General features: G+C 53.5%; 1 protein-coding gene across 1 annotated transcript; it reads right to left on the reverse strand.

Moving 5' to 3' along the window:
• Positions 1–251: 251 nt before the first annotated feature.
• On the reverse strand, positions 252–14,393 carry LOC131592821 (caspase recruitment domain-containing protein 10-like). Its single transcript, XM_058864614.1, has 20 exons — positions 14,111–14,393; positions 13,634–13,771; positions 12,986–13,311; positions 11,002–11,184; positions 10,495–10,650; positions 10,252–10,377; positions 9,923–10,117; positions 9,686–9,823; positions 8,834–8,949; positions 8,552–8,592; positions 7,759–7,879; positions 7,125–7,305; positions 6,182–6,305; positions 5,591–5,831; positions 5,232–5,301; positions 4,791–4,890; positions 4,328–4,486; positions 2,250–2,371; positions 1,496–1,611; positions 252–1,270 (listed from the first exon to the last, which is right to left on the reverse strand). The coding sequence occupies exons 1-20, from the start codon at positions 14,391–14,393 to the stop codon at positions 1,063–1,065; spliced, it is 3,144 nt and encodes a 1,047-aa protein (XP_058720597.1). The 3' UTR covers positions 252–1,062.
• Between the last annotated feature and the right edge of the window lie 594 nt (positions 14,394–14,987).

Below are 14,987 nucleotides of genomic sequence, written 5' to 3' on the forward strand. Positions count from 1 at the left end.
CTAGCAGCATGGCTGGGCTCAGTCTCCTTGTTGTCCCCCAGGAGGGGGAAGTAGCTGGCTTGTCACTTCACACTAACCAGGGCACGGAGGGATGCAAAGCTCTAGGGACCCAGCCAGACACAATTCAAAACTCAAGTGAGTTTTGCCCTTACTTTCCTAAAGCACCCTGACCAACATCAGTGGTGGGGAGAGGCAAGGGGCTGAAAACCAGGGGCCAGATAGAAACGGGAGAGGACATAGTCTGTGGCACACTTAGCCTGTCCCCTCCCCACACTTCTTGCTGCCCTACAACAGCAATGGCAGTGCTCCCTCCTTCCCCTGGAGGGCTGGGCAGTTGGGTCTCACCTCAAGGAGGAGCAAAAGATCCCATTGTGCATCACCCATGCCTTCCCAGTAACAGACAAGCCCACAGCCTGCCACCTATTCCCATTATGAATGGTATTTAATTCTCCTTTACGGGCAGTTTGCCAGTGAAAGGCTCCATTAATAATTTACAAGCAATAAAGAGTAAAGCTCCTATGAAACGAGGGTTTGTTGAAACCTTAGTGTCACTCCAGCCGCAGTGGGTCACAGGAAGATGAGCCATGTGCCCTGTGCCTTGGGGCCAGAGGTGAGGTAGATGGGAAGAGAGGACCCGGAGCACACAGTGCCACTGGGCAGGGGAGATGGTGGTGACGGGAGAAGAGCTTCCAATGTGTGTGAGAAATGCTCCTAGGCAGCCTGACCCCACACAGTTCCCTCCCTACGTTCCCTGTCTGTCAATCTGACCCTGTACAAGGGCAGCCCACGGTGCCAGGGAACAGCCCACAGGGGTGGTTTCCATCATGACGGTGCAAGATGTCTCTCCAATGGAATACAGGAAGCTCAGACAGGGGAGGCACTATCTGTTACTTCCTGGCTCTTGCTGGCCATCAAGGGGACAAGAAAGGCTACCCTGGGGGCCTTAGCTACCAGCCTCCCCTCAGGGAGGAAGAACACTCCACCTGGAGGGGCTTGGGAAGGCAGGGACCTCTGAGAGCAGCTCTTGGGGACAGTAGGTGGCTACCCCCCCACCACTCCCCCTCAGTCACTGCCCTCCTCAATCCACAGCGGGCGGGTTTGCTCCTGGAAGATGCATCCACGAACCACCTTGGGCAGCTCCTCGGCGTGGCTCCAGGCGTGGGGCTCCACTCGGGCCCAGGAGCACGGCAGGGCGTGGAGAGCCCGCTCCACACCACGGCACACCTTCAGCACCTCCGAGTCCCGCTGGCCCGCCTTCCCCAGCAAGCTCCTACGGAAAACACAGGGACAAATGCTACCCTTGGCACAGAGAGGTGGGGTGGAAAAAACACCCAGCAATGCGCTCACACATACAGAAAGCCAATTATTCCCCTCACAGCACCAACCCCAGCACACACATCCAGTGCTCTCGCCTGATCCTTGTCTCTGAACAGAGACAAGGGCTTCCCTCTCCTCCCGTGACATCCTCCATCCATGCCACGCCGTCTTTCATCACCTGAGCCCTCTGACGTTCTTCTCAGTGACCTCGACGTGGATAACAATGGGGTATATTTCACTTTTAATTAGATCCCTCACACCCTCAACTCCCAGCTCTAGCAGGCAGTGTTTATTCTGGAAAGGAAATTGAATAGATTTACTGATTTAAATGGAGAAAAAATAACCCCAGCCCCTGACAGTTACATTAAATCAAACCCCATACTGTGCAATATCATTGCTTTTCCAATACTAATTCCATTAAAAGTGAGATTTATGGACAGTGCCAATAGAAAAGGGGAGAATTAAAGAGCAGGGTCACCCACTCCATCACTGCCAGTCCAACCCAAGGGCTCACTGGACCCCTCTCTCAGCCACAGCTCATCTTCACATCCCCTTTGTCATCGCTGTCACCCACAGCCTCACATTTCTGCTCCGAGCAGAGCTGTTGCCACCTTGAACATGAGGAATGTGAGAGCAGGGAGGTCACTTCTGAGTATGGCATGTCCCACTGCCTCCCCCACAAATCCCTGTTTGCCATTTATTTTATCTGAGCTCATCAGAGACTCAGGGAAATGTCCCTATCTGCTGCTCCACAACTCCACAGCACCTCGACCCACAACACTCTCCAAATTACACAGCCCCCAAGCAAGCAGCTCCTTCTCTGTCACCACACCACTCTCCCTCTTCCCCCATTCAGCTACCTCCTTCCCTTCTCCAGTCTGAATGAGGTGCCCCATCCTGGCCCTTTCTCCCCCCACCAAAAGGCTCAGCACCTTCTCCATTGCCTCCCGGATCATGTGGATTCGTCCACTCTCCCTCTGGTCCTGGGGGGAAGTTCTAGACACAGGGTGCTCCTGAGCATGGATTGCACTGGGATCCCCTCCTGCCAGCTTGTCTGCAAGCCAAGAGGAAATAGGAAGAGAGAGATGTCAGCCCCCTCTTCCTCTTGCACAGACTTTCTACCTCAGATCCCACACGTTTGCTGCTGTGCTGGTGCTTGTCAAGTTCAGTGTTTATGGATTCTGGAGAGCAAGGCTAATTATACAGCATCACACTTTGGCATGGATCTCCTGCAGCTTTCTGGTAGGGAACAAGCGAGATATCACAGCTGAAGACACCCTGCATGGCAAGAGCAGCACCTTGTGTTGTACCACAGCAGCCTTAGCTGGCTCACAGACATTACCCACCCACTTCCCCACTGCCACACTGTCCCAACCCCTCCCTAACAGAGCATGGCAGAAAAATAACCACTTTATCTTGCCAGATAGGTTTTCTGCAGGGTTTGAGTGCTACACAGGCTTATATTAGGCTCCTGTAAGTGAGCACCACGGCTGGGGAAGCAAGAGGAGTGGGTGTATGCTGGCAGAGTGGGAGGAAAATGGGCTGAACCTCCTTTTACTGGTGGCAGCCTGCTCAGAGGCAGGACAGCACAAAGCAGCCAGTGCCAGGAAAGCAGAGGTGATGCTGGGACAGAGAACTGGGGGCAGAGCCAGCTGTGAAGAGCCATGGTCAAAGCAAGGACAGCCAGGTGAACTCCCAGCAGAGGCTGACCCAACACACACACCCAGACCTGGCTTGGCAGACACAGGCCCTGCATGCCAGTGTGGCTGAGGCAGGTGCCAAGCTTCACCTGCCCACCATGCTGCTCTAGGCAGATGCCCACACTGCCATGGAAACATGAGGAGGCATCATAAAAAGGCTTTTAGGAGCTGCTTGTCCCTACGATAGAAATAAAGTAATATTTTTAGCAGAAGGCATGTTTGGAACTGCATCCAGAGCATGTTCCAGTTATCCCAGGGCCCAGGCTGGCTGGGCATACTCTGCCTGGTGGCACAGTAATTCCCAGGCAGACCCGGATCCTGCAAAGCCGTGTTTCCTTTGCAGGCAGCATACTCTCCTGGAGGATCGGAAGAAAATACAGGCAGCAAACAAAAGAGAAACAGCTTGGGGTTCGTGGATTATTTTCCTTCCCTCACAGCAGGCGAAACTATCAGGGGAAAATGAAGTTTTTGCCCCCAGTGAAAATTCCCAGTTGCAGTAAAAGCTTGGAAGCAGGTCCCCCGTGCAGTGTGAGGGGGACCCTGCAGAGGGCTCAGCAGGACAGGATATATGGCCAAGTCACTCAGCTGAGAAGCCCAGCAGCCAAAATTTTCAGAGCCATCCTTCAGCAAACCAGAGATTTTTCACTACCTCCATCATTACCCTGCAAACAAGTAAACCAACTAATTTTTCAGTCCTGCAGTTGGCAAAAGGAGAACTCTAAACACTGGGAAAAGGGCGGACTGGAGGAGTGAGGAGGAAGGAGGAAAGAGGGAGTTGTCCTCTCTGAACATTCCCTGTGGGAGAAATAACCTTTCCCCAGCAGCCTCTTCAGCTGTGTGTCAGCCTCACATCTGCTGGCAGAAGGAACAGGATAACAGCCCTAAGGTTGGATCCTCCCATTCCTTGAGCAGGAAGAGCTGGCAAGAAGTCAGCCTGCAGATCCCACATCAGCCAGGGTTTCCACCTGTGGGAAGAGCCACCCAGAGCAGGAAGGCAATGCTACACCACCACCCACCCAAGGGAAGAGAGATCCCCATGCCTCAGGCTACCAGAAGGGAGGGCTGGCTTCCCTGTGGGCCAAAGGGATAGGAAACAGTTAAAAACAGCAGGGAATATCTTGCAGACACTCAGCCCAAAAAAGTGATCTGTCAACAGGTATTATACGGGAAGACTGAGAGATTCCCACACCTACCCTCTGAAGAGAGATCTCATGGGTTTTCCAAGACTCCCATGAGACCATAACTCAACCTTCCAAGAAAAGAGCAGCTCCTCACTGAAATGGCCTGAGCAGCCACGTATTGCTGCCTACCTGCTGGGCACACATGGAAGTCCAGGCGAGAGGTGGGCAGGTCCAGCAGGTTCCTGATGAGCCGTGGTGCAATGCAGCTTGGGGACAGCACCACAGGACGAGGCATCTTGACCACCACAGGGCGCACCAGGCTGTAAGGCTTCAGGTTTGTGTCAGGGTCTGGAAGACAGCATTGAGGAAGAGAAAGCCAAAGGTGAGAGTGCAGGAGACCAGACCATCCCATTGTCCTGTACCACCTCCTCATCCTGAATCATGGAGGCACCTACCAAACCATCTTATGTCCCAGGAGAGACCCTACCTTGGTTGCAACACTCACTCATGGACAGATATGCTAGATGTAGACCCCTTGCCTGTTTTCTGGGACTCCCTTGACTTACACAGCAGTTTATTTTTCACAAAACGTTGGATGATCAGGGGACAACTGAGTCTCCAAGGGTGACAGGGCACAGGGCTAACAGCTCACCTGAGCAGGGGTCCAGCCACAGCTGCTGGGGGGGCTGTTCTGGGCTCCTCTGTGGTTTGGATTTCACCAAGCGCAGTTGGCCCAAGGCCCGTTTCTTTAGCTGAGGAGAAAGTGAGGGCAATTAGACGGCGAGCACTGCCCTTTTCACACACATGCAGAACCAGCTGCAGAACACCCTCTGGCAAAAAGGATGGAGCACCCTTACAAAAAGCAAGGGATTAGGTCTGCCACCTGTTAGGTTCAGTCTGGGAAGTGGTAAAGTGGTAGAAAAGCAGCCACAGAGGAGTAACACTGCCTGGCCTAAAAGCTTTGCTTGCTAACCCATCTTCCACCTCTACACAAGTTGGTTTACCAACAGAGTGGGGCAGATTGTCTCTGCGGTGGTGAGATGGCCATGGGCACACACACACACGGCTCTCATCACCCATTTCTTTGGCTTACAGTATTTCTGTGGCCTCTCTGCTGCCCGGGCATCTGGCGCTTCTCCTGGATCTTCAAAAGCTGATGAGCCCTGAAAAGATGGAGAGCTTACACTCAAACAACTCCAGAAGCCCCAGGGACCACAGCCTGCTGGGATCCTCCTCACCAGTCCCACAGACCTGCTGAAGCACAGGCATATCAAAGCCCTCACTCAACCTCCCAGTCCCTCAAGGGCTCCCAAACACCACCACATTGGTCCCCGTACCACACTTACTCATCCTACACCATCGAGAGGCCAGTCTCCATCCCCAGGACCACTAGGGCATGGCCAGCACAGCCATACGGGGCAGGAACCCCCTGCCAGCCTCCCTCCTGGTTACCTGCTGTAGTTGGGCACCGTGCCCTTGTCCAGGTCCCGCATGGTCAAGGGATCGACGCGAGAGCAGTACCACTCCAGCCGCCCTTTGTGCATGGTGTCGGTGACGTGCAGGATCTCCCGGCACTTCACGCACAGCGCGTAAGGGTCCGACGGCTCCAGCAGGGACACGTTGGAGCGGACGTAGAACGAGTCTCCAGAAAACTTCTTGCCTTCTTCCAGGGCTGCCCGCAGAGGCCGGTATCCTGGAGCATAAAGCACAGGTCAGCACAGGTGGGACGCAGTAGACAACAGTCACCAATAAGAAAGCCAAGTCCCCAGGCACAGTTGTGATGCTCTGGATTGGGCTTAGGGTGCAGAGGAGGCAAACAGACAGAAGGTCTGTACTTCTGTCCCATAACAGAGGATGCACAAGTCACACCAGAGAGGGAAAGCTACTGGAGCTACAGCCAACCCCTGTGTCTGACATGGTGGCCTAAGACCAAACAGGAGAGGAGAGAGAATAACTGAGATTAATCTCCAGGTTTGAGTGGAGGTTCTAGAAAGGGAGGCAGAGAGCTCAAGTTCAAAGGTGACCCAGCTGCCAGCACCTTACCTTCTAGGTCAAGCTGAAAGATGAGACTGGATGGCTCATCCCAGTGCAGCAGGCTCAGGTAGGCAACCTCCCGTGTGCAGTTCTCCAGGGAAAGCACCTCTTCCTTCAGCAATGGCACCCTCAACTAGCAAGGACTCGATGCCGTTAGATTTAAGGGCTGGAAGAGCACGTACCCCCAGGCTCCCTCACCCATCAGGGTTACACAAAAGGTGTTACAGAGAGAGGCAGGTCTGGAAAAAGCTATATCTGAGGACAAGGCATCCTCAGTCTGACTCTGGCGCCCTCCTCTGCCTCTGAAATACCTGCTACCAACCATCACCCACCGTCTGGATGGTGGGCTGCTGTGAAAGGAAATGTGTGTGTGCGTGAACGTGTGTGGGAGCAGGAGCACTGGTTTGTTTTCAGCTACAGGTGGCATATTAATTCAAGTAGTGCAGCTGTAATTCATGTGGTGTCATTCTTGGTAAAACAAATGCCCTTCTCTCCTTCCAGGAGCTTTCTTCAGAGCAATTATTCTCTATAGCTCAGGAGGGTCACAGAGGCCTAAGAAAACTTCTCCAGAATTGATTGGTTTGCAATGGGCATGTGCAGGATGCAAACTGCTCTGAAAAACTACAAGGTGATAGACAACTTGAGGGACACAAAGCCGTACTACCATCTTAATTGTGTGGCTCCTTTTTGTTTCTCCCTTCCCACAGCTGAAGGAAGGGTTTCAGAAGGGCTTGGCATTTTTACATGCACAGGTACACTCAAGTGCCATGAGACCTGGGTGGGTGTTTGTGCTGTGTAAAGCTCTAGACAGGGAGCAGTCCTGGAAAATAAGAGAAACGGAGGTGGACTTCAAGCTGAGTAGAGGTCATCTTGAACTGGGGATCACTCCACACTCCTTGCATCATCTCAGGTGCTTTGCAAACCCACAAAAGGAGCCCATTCCCAGACTCACCTCAATGAGCCGGCACCCTTCCCTGAGTCCCGCTTTTTCAACCTGTGAGCCCGGCTTGACCCACTGGACATAAATTCCTGTCCTGTTCCCCCCAAGGATGGAGATGTCTGCTCCAAGCCTCTTCTCCTGCGGTGAGGGCTTGCTAGGATGACCCACACTAGTGAGCTGTACCACCAGTGACCTGGAAAGAACAAATACCAAGTCTGGAAACTGAGGTTTATTGCCTTTTCTAAGGGAAAACCTTAGTCCCCCATGCCTTGTGTACAGCTACAGGGTGTTTACTGCAGCACAGAGCTCATGACTCACAGCGTGCCCATCACCAGGGCACACAGAACTTAAAAAGCCCCCACAGCCCCTTCTATCCCACCAGCCCCGTCACCAAACCAAGATGGGCTCCCACAGGTGCATGTCCAGCCCAGAGCAACATCTCCACCCCTGCCATAAACAATAGGACAGTGCAAAAAATTGAAGTCCTGCTAGGAAGCAAGGACTATAGGATCTTCCTCCCAATAGCAAGAAAGGGCCTGTAATGGGAGGGGCAGAAAGGCTGGGTCTCCCAAGTGTGGTCCCTGGCACCACAAAATGCCCCCTCAAGCACCACCAGAGAGTGCCCAGCTCAGAGAGTAGCAGTCACCTCCTGGTCACCTCCTTGCGGCTGGAAAGCGTGGACAAGCAGATCTCCGACTTCACCCTGGTGTAGGTGCTGCTGGAAGAAGAGGAGAAGGCCCCCAGCAAGGTGCCAGGAAAACTGCTGCCTAGAAAAGAGCAAAAGGGAGAGGGAGCACTTTACCTGTACTATAATGCTACAGGGAGTTCATGTTCTGGGGGTGGCAAGGGTCTGCCATCCTCTCCTGACCATTTTCTAGCATCTGACTGGGAAACTGAGGCTGCTGGGAGGCTTTGAATGGTCACCCTCAAGAAAAGGGTTTCCTGTGTTTCCTGAGAACAAGCAAATCTTCATTCCCTTCATCAGCATTTCGGTCAGAAGGCAGCAGCAGCCAGGGCCACCTGGCTGTGCCCAGAGATCAGCCACCAGCACCCACCACAGGACCTGCCAGCCCCAGGAGCTTCACCCCAGGAGACTTAAAACCCATCACACAGGTAGTAGCAGATGAAGGGAGTATCCAGTAACACCCCAGGGCAAAGGTATTCCCTCTTCTATTACCTACTCCCCCCAACAGCTCTCCATAAGTCAAACAGAGCTGATGCAAATAGCTACCTGCTCTGCAGAGGAAAAGCCAGCTTTTCCAGCTGCTGTGCCTGACAAGGCACGGGGGCACATGAGGGCCCACAGTACCATGCTGCAGGTTCAGAGCCCTCACAATGAGCTGCACAAACCAGAGGTGTGAGGGAGGCTCAGCTGTCCAACCCCTCTCCCCACAGCCCCCACTTCTTTTTAGCTAAGCCCGCTGAGGAAAGCCTTGTACCTGTTGCATCTTCAATGCTGCTAAAGGAGCCACAGGACAAGCTACAAAGGAGACACAAAATGGATCTGTAAGGCAGCAGCTTTTCCAAAGCCTGTTTGCATCGCATTCTCAATCTCAGCTCTGCAGACTTCCCCACCACCGCCAAGCACCCCTGGAGCCAGCACACAGCTTCCAGCCAGCCTTTCCACTCCGTTCCCACTCCAGGTTCTCTCCTAACCCTGCCAGGCAGCTCTCCCTGGATCCCACAGACCCCACAGAGGAGACAGAGGCCTCAGCAATCACCTTTTGTAGGGCATGCACCTCTCTTCCCGCTGCCGACGGAGGATGGAGCCGATGCAGGGAGGGAAGGGGAAGGTGGAAAGGCGGTTGATATCCTTCTCACTGTCGGGAGTCCCGTCCTTGGGCAGAGTGAGAGACACGATTGCTAACATCAACACCCAGCACCAGTCCTCCCTTCCCTTCAGGCCAGGGGAGCAAACAGCTCCTTGGCTACCACAACCCTCTTTAGGATAATCCACATCCCTCCAAACTCCCAGGGGCACCTTGTTTTCCCGAGCAGATAGCTCAGACAGAGATCCATGACACTGCATCACCATCATTTTGCAAAATACAAGCTGTGGGAGCAGTGGCAGATGAAGAGACTATCCAATCCTTGTCCTTATATTTCTGTTTCAGCCACTACACACCCAGAGGTGTGAGTAACCCATGGGACTGCACTTTTCAGGGTGCTCTGGGATGACAATTCAAGGAGTCAAAGGAAAGAAACTGACTCCCTTAAAAATAATATCACGCTGCTACAGGGTTTAAAAGAGTCTGGATTTCTCCTCCAGCATGCATAAATTAAACAGTGTTTTAGGAAAGATAGCATCTTACACAAGGCTGTTGGTTTCTAGGGTGTCACATGGGATGAAGGATTCTCACACACTTGGTGTGAAACTGGCAGTATTAGCCAGTTTGTTAGAGACGGAGAGCTTTGCATCTGAGATCTGCTCATGCCTTACACACCACCCCATGACCAGTCATCCACCAAGTCACAGCCCCATGATGAAGCCACTCCAATGCCTGTGTGCCCTTCCTGAGCAGTGTCTCCACTGGCCTCAGCTGAGGGCCAGCCTCACGTGGTCAAGCACTCACCATGCTCTGGATGGCTGAATCCCCTGGGAATGGGGTAACAGAAGTCCCCAGAGTATCCATGAGTCCATTTGTAGGGTTGTCTATGAGGCTCCAGGTGCTGCTGAGGTTGGAGCAGAGGGAGTAGGAAGAGCTGCACATCTGGAAGAGAAGGGACTCCATCATCCCATTTGAATCCCCCAGAAATCAGTCCTGACCCCTTTGTCTTCCCTCTTTCCCCTTCCTTCTAGCCACCCTCACCTTGCTGAGGCTGCGGCCGCCTTGGCACCGCTGCAGCTGTGCCTGCAGCGTGCTGTTCAGCCCTTCTGCCTGGCTCAGCTTGCTTAGGAGCTCATCCCTCTCCTCCTCCAGAGCCCGCACGCGTTTGCGGTAGTGGTCCTTCTCAATCAGGCTCTGGGAGTACTGCAGCTGCACCCCATCACGGCTCCGGATGGCCTGCAAGGAGCCAGACTGAGAGCGAGAAAAGACACAGAACTGCACTGCTCATCCACACCTCCCACCCTGGCATGGCTGGACAAGATCTGCTGGGGAAGGAGAGGGTATCCAGAGCCCTGTGAAAAGCAATTTACCTGGTCCCGCTCTTTTTCGATCTCCTCCAGCTGCAGCAGCACTGTGTTCATACGATGCTTGTAGAGATCACAGTCTTTCTGCAGCGTCCGGTACTTCAGCTGCAGATCTTCCACCTCCTGGAGGTACTGGTAACAGCAAGCAATGAGCATCTCCTGAAAGCAACTGCTTTACAGCCCCCTCCCTCCCCTCTCTTCCAGGCCCTGCTTGGTGTGCAGGGACAGAGGCAGTAATGAGTGCTCTACCTTATCCCTCAGCTCTTCGGCCCACTGCAGCTCATTCTGCAGGGAGTTGAGTTTCTGACAGAGATCCTGCCGGTCGTCTTGGGCTTCCTTCCAGTCATGCTCCAGGATGTCCAGGAGGATCTGCTCAGAGCCTGGAACTGCGGCCTCGCCAGGTTTCTGAGAGGCAAGAGGGTTCTGTCACTGCACCACCAGCACCAAGGGAGCAACAGACCAGGGCAGTGACTGGCAGATTGGCACAAATGCCATCATCATCCTGCATCAATCTGCTGTGCACTACAAGGCACAAAGTCACACTTGTGAGCACAACCAAGAATTACAGAGCTGTAAAAAAGCACCCATCACTACCCAGATGCACTGGCAGCCACCACAGCCAAGCAATATGCTCAGAGGATGGGACAGGCCAGCCCAAAGCAATGATTTCCCCATCTTTCCAGTGGCGATGTAAACAGCACTTGGGGTGGCCCAGGAAAAGAGGTGACCTGGAGCCTGCCCTGCCCTGGCAGGTACCTGCAACATGCCCTGCAGCTCCTGCAGCGATGCTGTGAGCCGCTGGTTCTCAGCCCACAGCTCAGACACGGTGTCAGGGTGGCCCCGCTCCTCCGCCTCTCGCTGGGGCAGTGCTGATGCCTGTTTCCGCAGCAGGCTGCACTCCTCCTCCAGGCTGGAGACTTTGCATTTCAGCTGGTCCACCTGCAACCCAGGGAAGAAACAGTCTGACACACATGGCCCTGCACCTCTGCCTTGTTAGGAGAGCAAAGCAAGGAAGGTGCTGAGAAGAAAACAGGTCTGGAGGCACGTAAGGCACAGGAGGCAACCACAGGGAACCATGTGAAGGAGTATCCTACTGCTGGGCCAAGATTAGCAGCACAGCTGCACACAAAAGCTTCTCCCTCAGGGAAAGGAGGAAGACACACTTGCATAAGCAAATTCAGGATCATCTTTTGGTGCAACAACTTTCTTGCCACCTTGGGGCATCCACAATGCAGCTGGCCTTGACCGTGGGTGGACCTGGGACCTCTGGTGCACTGCCAGGGCCAGCAGCTGTGCGTATCTCCTAGACAGACTCCTAGACAGCTGAGAAACCAATTCACAGCAGAAAAATCCACTGGAGGCTACTCAGTGTGGGAGGCCACCTCTGGCCTGGGAGGTGTTTGAGGTTCAAGCTGCTGGAGGCTGATGCATTCTACAGGGGCATCATCATTCCCTGGCCTGGTCTCACACTCCTCCACCAACATGTCACAGGAGACAGCAGAGGTCAGAGACTTAGGAATAAGAAAGGTCCTGCTAGAACTGTAATAACTGATCAGACTGATCGGAGAACCAGTTTCACAGGAAAGTAAGGCTTTGAGAGGAAATGGAACAGGAGAAAGTTATCAAAGCCACCAAGAAGCACTGCCAAAATTGCCAAGAAGGGATTCAGGAACTGAATTACTTCTGTGAATCTACCCAAAAGACCTACAATGAGTTTTGGGGACCAGATACTTCTGGACCCAGGAGTCAGGAGGGGAAGGCAAGCTGAGACGCTGCTTCCACGGGGATTTCTTCACCCCACGGTTACCTGAAAGTGATTCACCTCCCTGCTCCAAAGAGGCCCAGAGGAGCTGGCATTGGCAGGAATACCAGAAAAAAGCTAGGGGAAGATCCTACCACTGGCAGAACAGAATGAGGTATGAAAGACTGTGTGAGAGATCCAGGCCCAGACTGGTAAGGGGAATGTCAGGAGGCAGCAGAGAACTTAAAAATATGGGTTATTAATAGGTTCAAGGTAGGGCTCTCCTTGCCCAGGCAGGAAATGGGTGCATGTTTGCAGGAGGTGAGAGCTTGGCAGCTGGAGTGCAGTGTCACAAATTCCCGCAGCTATGCAGGGCATGAGTCTTACAAACGTCATGAGAGACATGAGGAGGCGGTGGGGAGTGGCAGGGGGATTGGAGTCCAGGCCAAAAGGCTCCTAAGCTCAGCAAGGCTGGCTGGGCAGCTCCAGGCAGCACACACACACACACCCAGTGTGGGTGGCTACACAGCCACCGGCCTCTCTAGGGAGAGGAAAACACAAACCCTTGAAGGGGAAAAAGTAAATACAGCTTGAGAGAGTGAGCTGCCTGCTCCCTGCCTGTGCTGCCCAGAGAGCAGTGCAGGCAGCACCGGGCAGCAAGCATAGAGGGCATCTCGTGGTGCCAGGCTGAGCATCAAGGGACGCCAGGGAAGGCAATCAGCCCTGCTTCTGGATCCTCTAGTGATGTACCTCCAACTAAATCAGCTGGCAGGAGCTGGTGATGTATTTCCAGCTGTCTCCTGCACTGTGCCCATGTCTCAGCCTCTCTGCAGGGCATGTTTCCATCAAGAGCAGGGCAGGATCCCCAACACACATCCTGTGTGCCATCTGCTCCTCTGTGCTCACAAGCCACCATGTGCAGACATCCATGTGCATCCTTCTCGGCCATCAGACCCCCACCACATCCCGCTGCCCACCTTGTGCTCCCCAGGATCCTACCAGCAGCTGCAGGTCCCTGCTCCGCAGCACAGCCACGTTCTTCTCCTCACAGAGCTGCGCGTAGCGCATGGCCATCATGTAGTTCTCGTCCTTCAGCCTCAGCAGCTCCACGCTGTTGGAGTCCCACTCCTCTCTCAGCCGCTGGCAACGTTCCTGCACCTTCAGGAGCTCCTTCAGCTGCTGCTCCAGCCTGACCTGTTCTTGCTCCAAAGCCTGGTTTTTCACCTGGAGCTGGTGCTCCTTCAGCAGGTGCTCTTTCCGTTGAGCCCTCACCTTCTTCACCTCCATCATCAGGAACTGAGTGAGCCCCTCAGGGCCTTCTTCATCTGGGGAGAGACAAAGGAGAACCTGTTCCTGGCTGCTGAAACAGGGGTAACCCTAAGAAATGGATTTTCCCAATGCTCTGTTTGCCACCAAGAGGTGCCAAGATCTCCAGAGGGTTTGCAGCCCTTGTTGTTCCAGGCTTATGGCACTACAGTAACACCTGTATACATGTCCCCCACCCTGCCAGTTCCAGAGTACAGAACTGTCAGGATTCCTCACACACCGCCAGCATGAACCAGGTTTTTATGCACGTGAACTCGCACAGTTTTCTGTCCCTTCCCATGCAAGCAGCAGCTGAAGGGAGAACAGAGCACCTGTTCCTACCCAGGATCATAGAGCAGCGCTGGGCTGGTTCCCTCCCCGTGAGCCGTGTGTAGTGCTCAGGGTAGTAAAACTCCAAGGATTCCAGGAAAGCTTCGTAGCCTCGCTTTCCACGGCGCCGAAGGATGTCCATCAGGTAACCTGGAAGAACAGACAGAGAGCTAGGATGAATCCCCTGCAAAACAGAGAGAACGCTGCATAGCCCCACTTCACGATATGAAAAGAGCATCGCCATCAGTTCTACTTCCAGCCACAAAAATGGGAATGGCTAGAAGAGAGAGAATGGGGTGAGAGCGCTGCCCTCCTCTGTGTGCATGCAGGGGGAGGCCCACAGAGGATCAGAGGGGAGGCCCTGGGTACAGAGCACCTCAGAGAACAACAAAGCTGAGGGAGCAGTGCAGTGTGTGTAGCATCCACTCTGTTTCTGGTTATCCCCCCCAAACCAGGTCCATCTGAGTGCAAGTTTGTGTCTTGTCCCACCTGTCTGGTTGCTCTTGCAAGGGAATCGGCACGAGTTCAGCACCTCCTCCTCATCCTGCTCATCTATGACGCGGCACTGGCGCAGGTACGGGGTGAGCTTGGCGGGGTTCAGAGAGCGGGTCAGCTGGTGTCGCGCACTCTCAATCTTCTCCCAGAGGGTGTCTTCTTCCTCCTCCTGCTCTGAGAGGCTGCTGGCTTGGACAGATGTATTCTCCATGGCTAGAAGGATAAAAGGGAAGGATAAGATGATGAGGAATGATTGAGGAGCGCAGGTAGGAGGCATGAGTAGGCATGGAGAACATGAGCCGAGGTATGATCCTGCAAATGATCCGTTAGTCTTGCAAATGGGACTCAGATACAATAGAAAACATTTTACATACAAATGGGTTCAGCAGGATCTTGAGCATCCACCCAGAGCCTTAGATATGCAGAAGGCAAGTGGTGCATAAGGGAGTTAGGAGTGCATACAGTAGGAAGTCTAGAGAAGACATCATCCTTATCTCTCAAACATTCTTAAATCCCCCCAGCCATCACACACCATCCCTTTTGTCCCATCCCTGAGAATATGAAACTCTCAGGACCAAGAGTTTTCACAGCCTGGGACATGCTTTCTCATACTTGGGGCTGGAAACTATCCAGCAAATGAATCCCTGGCACTGTGCACCAAGCATTGGTGACCAAACAAGTTCTCAAGAGCACCATCCCACAGAGAAACCTGGCTACAGGTACTGGAATCATCAGGGAATCACATGAGCATTATCTTTCATGTCTCTACCACACAGCTGTAAGGAGCCCTGAAAATATGTAGCAACAAGGCAAGCACTCTGCCAACCAAATAGAGCAAGAGAGAACCCCTCAAGTGAATGGGCCAAAACCT

This window comes from Poecile atricapillus, chromosome Z (assembly GCF_030490865.1).
Source record: "Poecile atricapillus isolate bPoeAtr1 chromosome Z, bPoeAtr1.hap1, whole genome shotgun sequence".
In the NCBI taxonomy this organism is placed as follows: domain Eukaryota; kingdom Metazoa; phylum Chordata; class Aves; order Passeriformes; family Paridae; genus Poecile; species Poecile atricapillus.

What these genes read in the sequence shown, in the direction of transcription:
- LOC131592821 (XM_058864614.1), bottom strand. Translation starts at nt 14,393, where the DNA reads ATGCCTCCTACCTGCGCTCCTCAATCATTCCTCATCATCTTATCCTTC. An exon ending in TCCGGGAGGCAATGGAGAAG is followed by an intron (nt 1,612 to 2,249) that starts GTGCTGAGCCTT and finishes TTTCCTTTCCAG; the next exon opens with AATAAACACTGCCTGCTAGA. An exon ending in AAGAACGTCAGAGGGCTCAG is followed by an intron (nt 1,271 to 1,495) that starts GTGATGAAAGAC and finishes TGTTTTCCGTAG; the next exon opens with GAGCTTGCTGGGGAAGGCGG.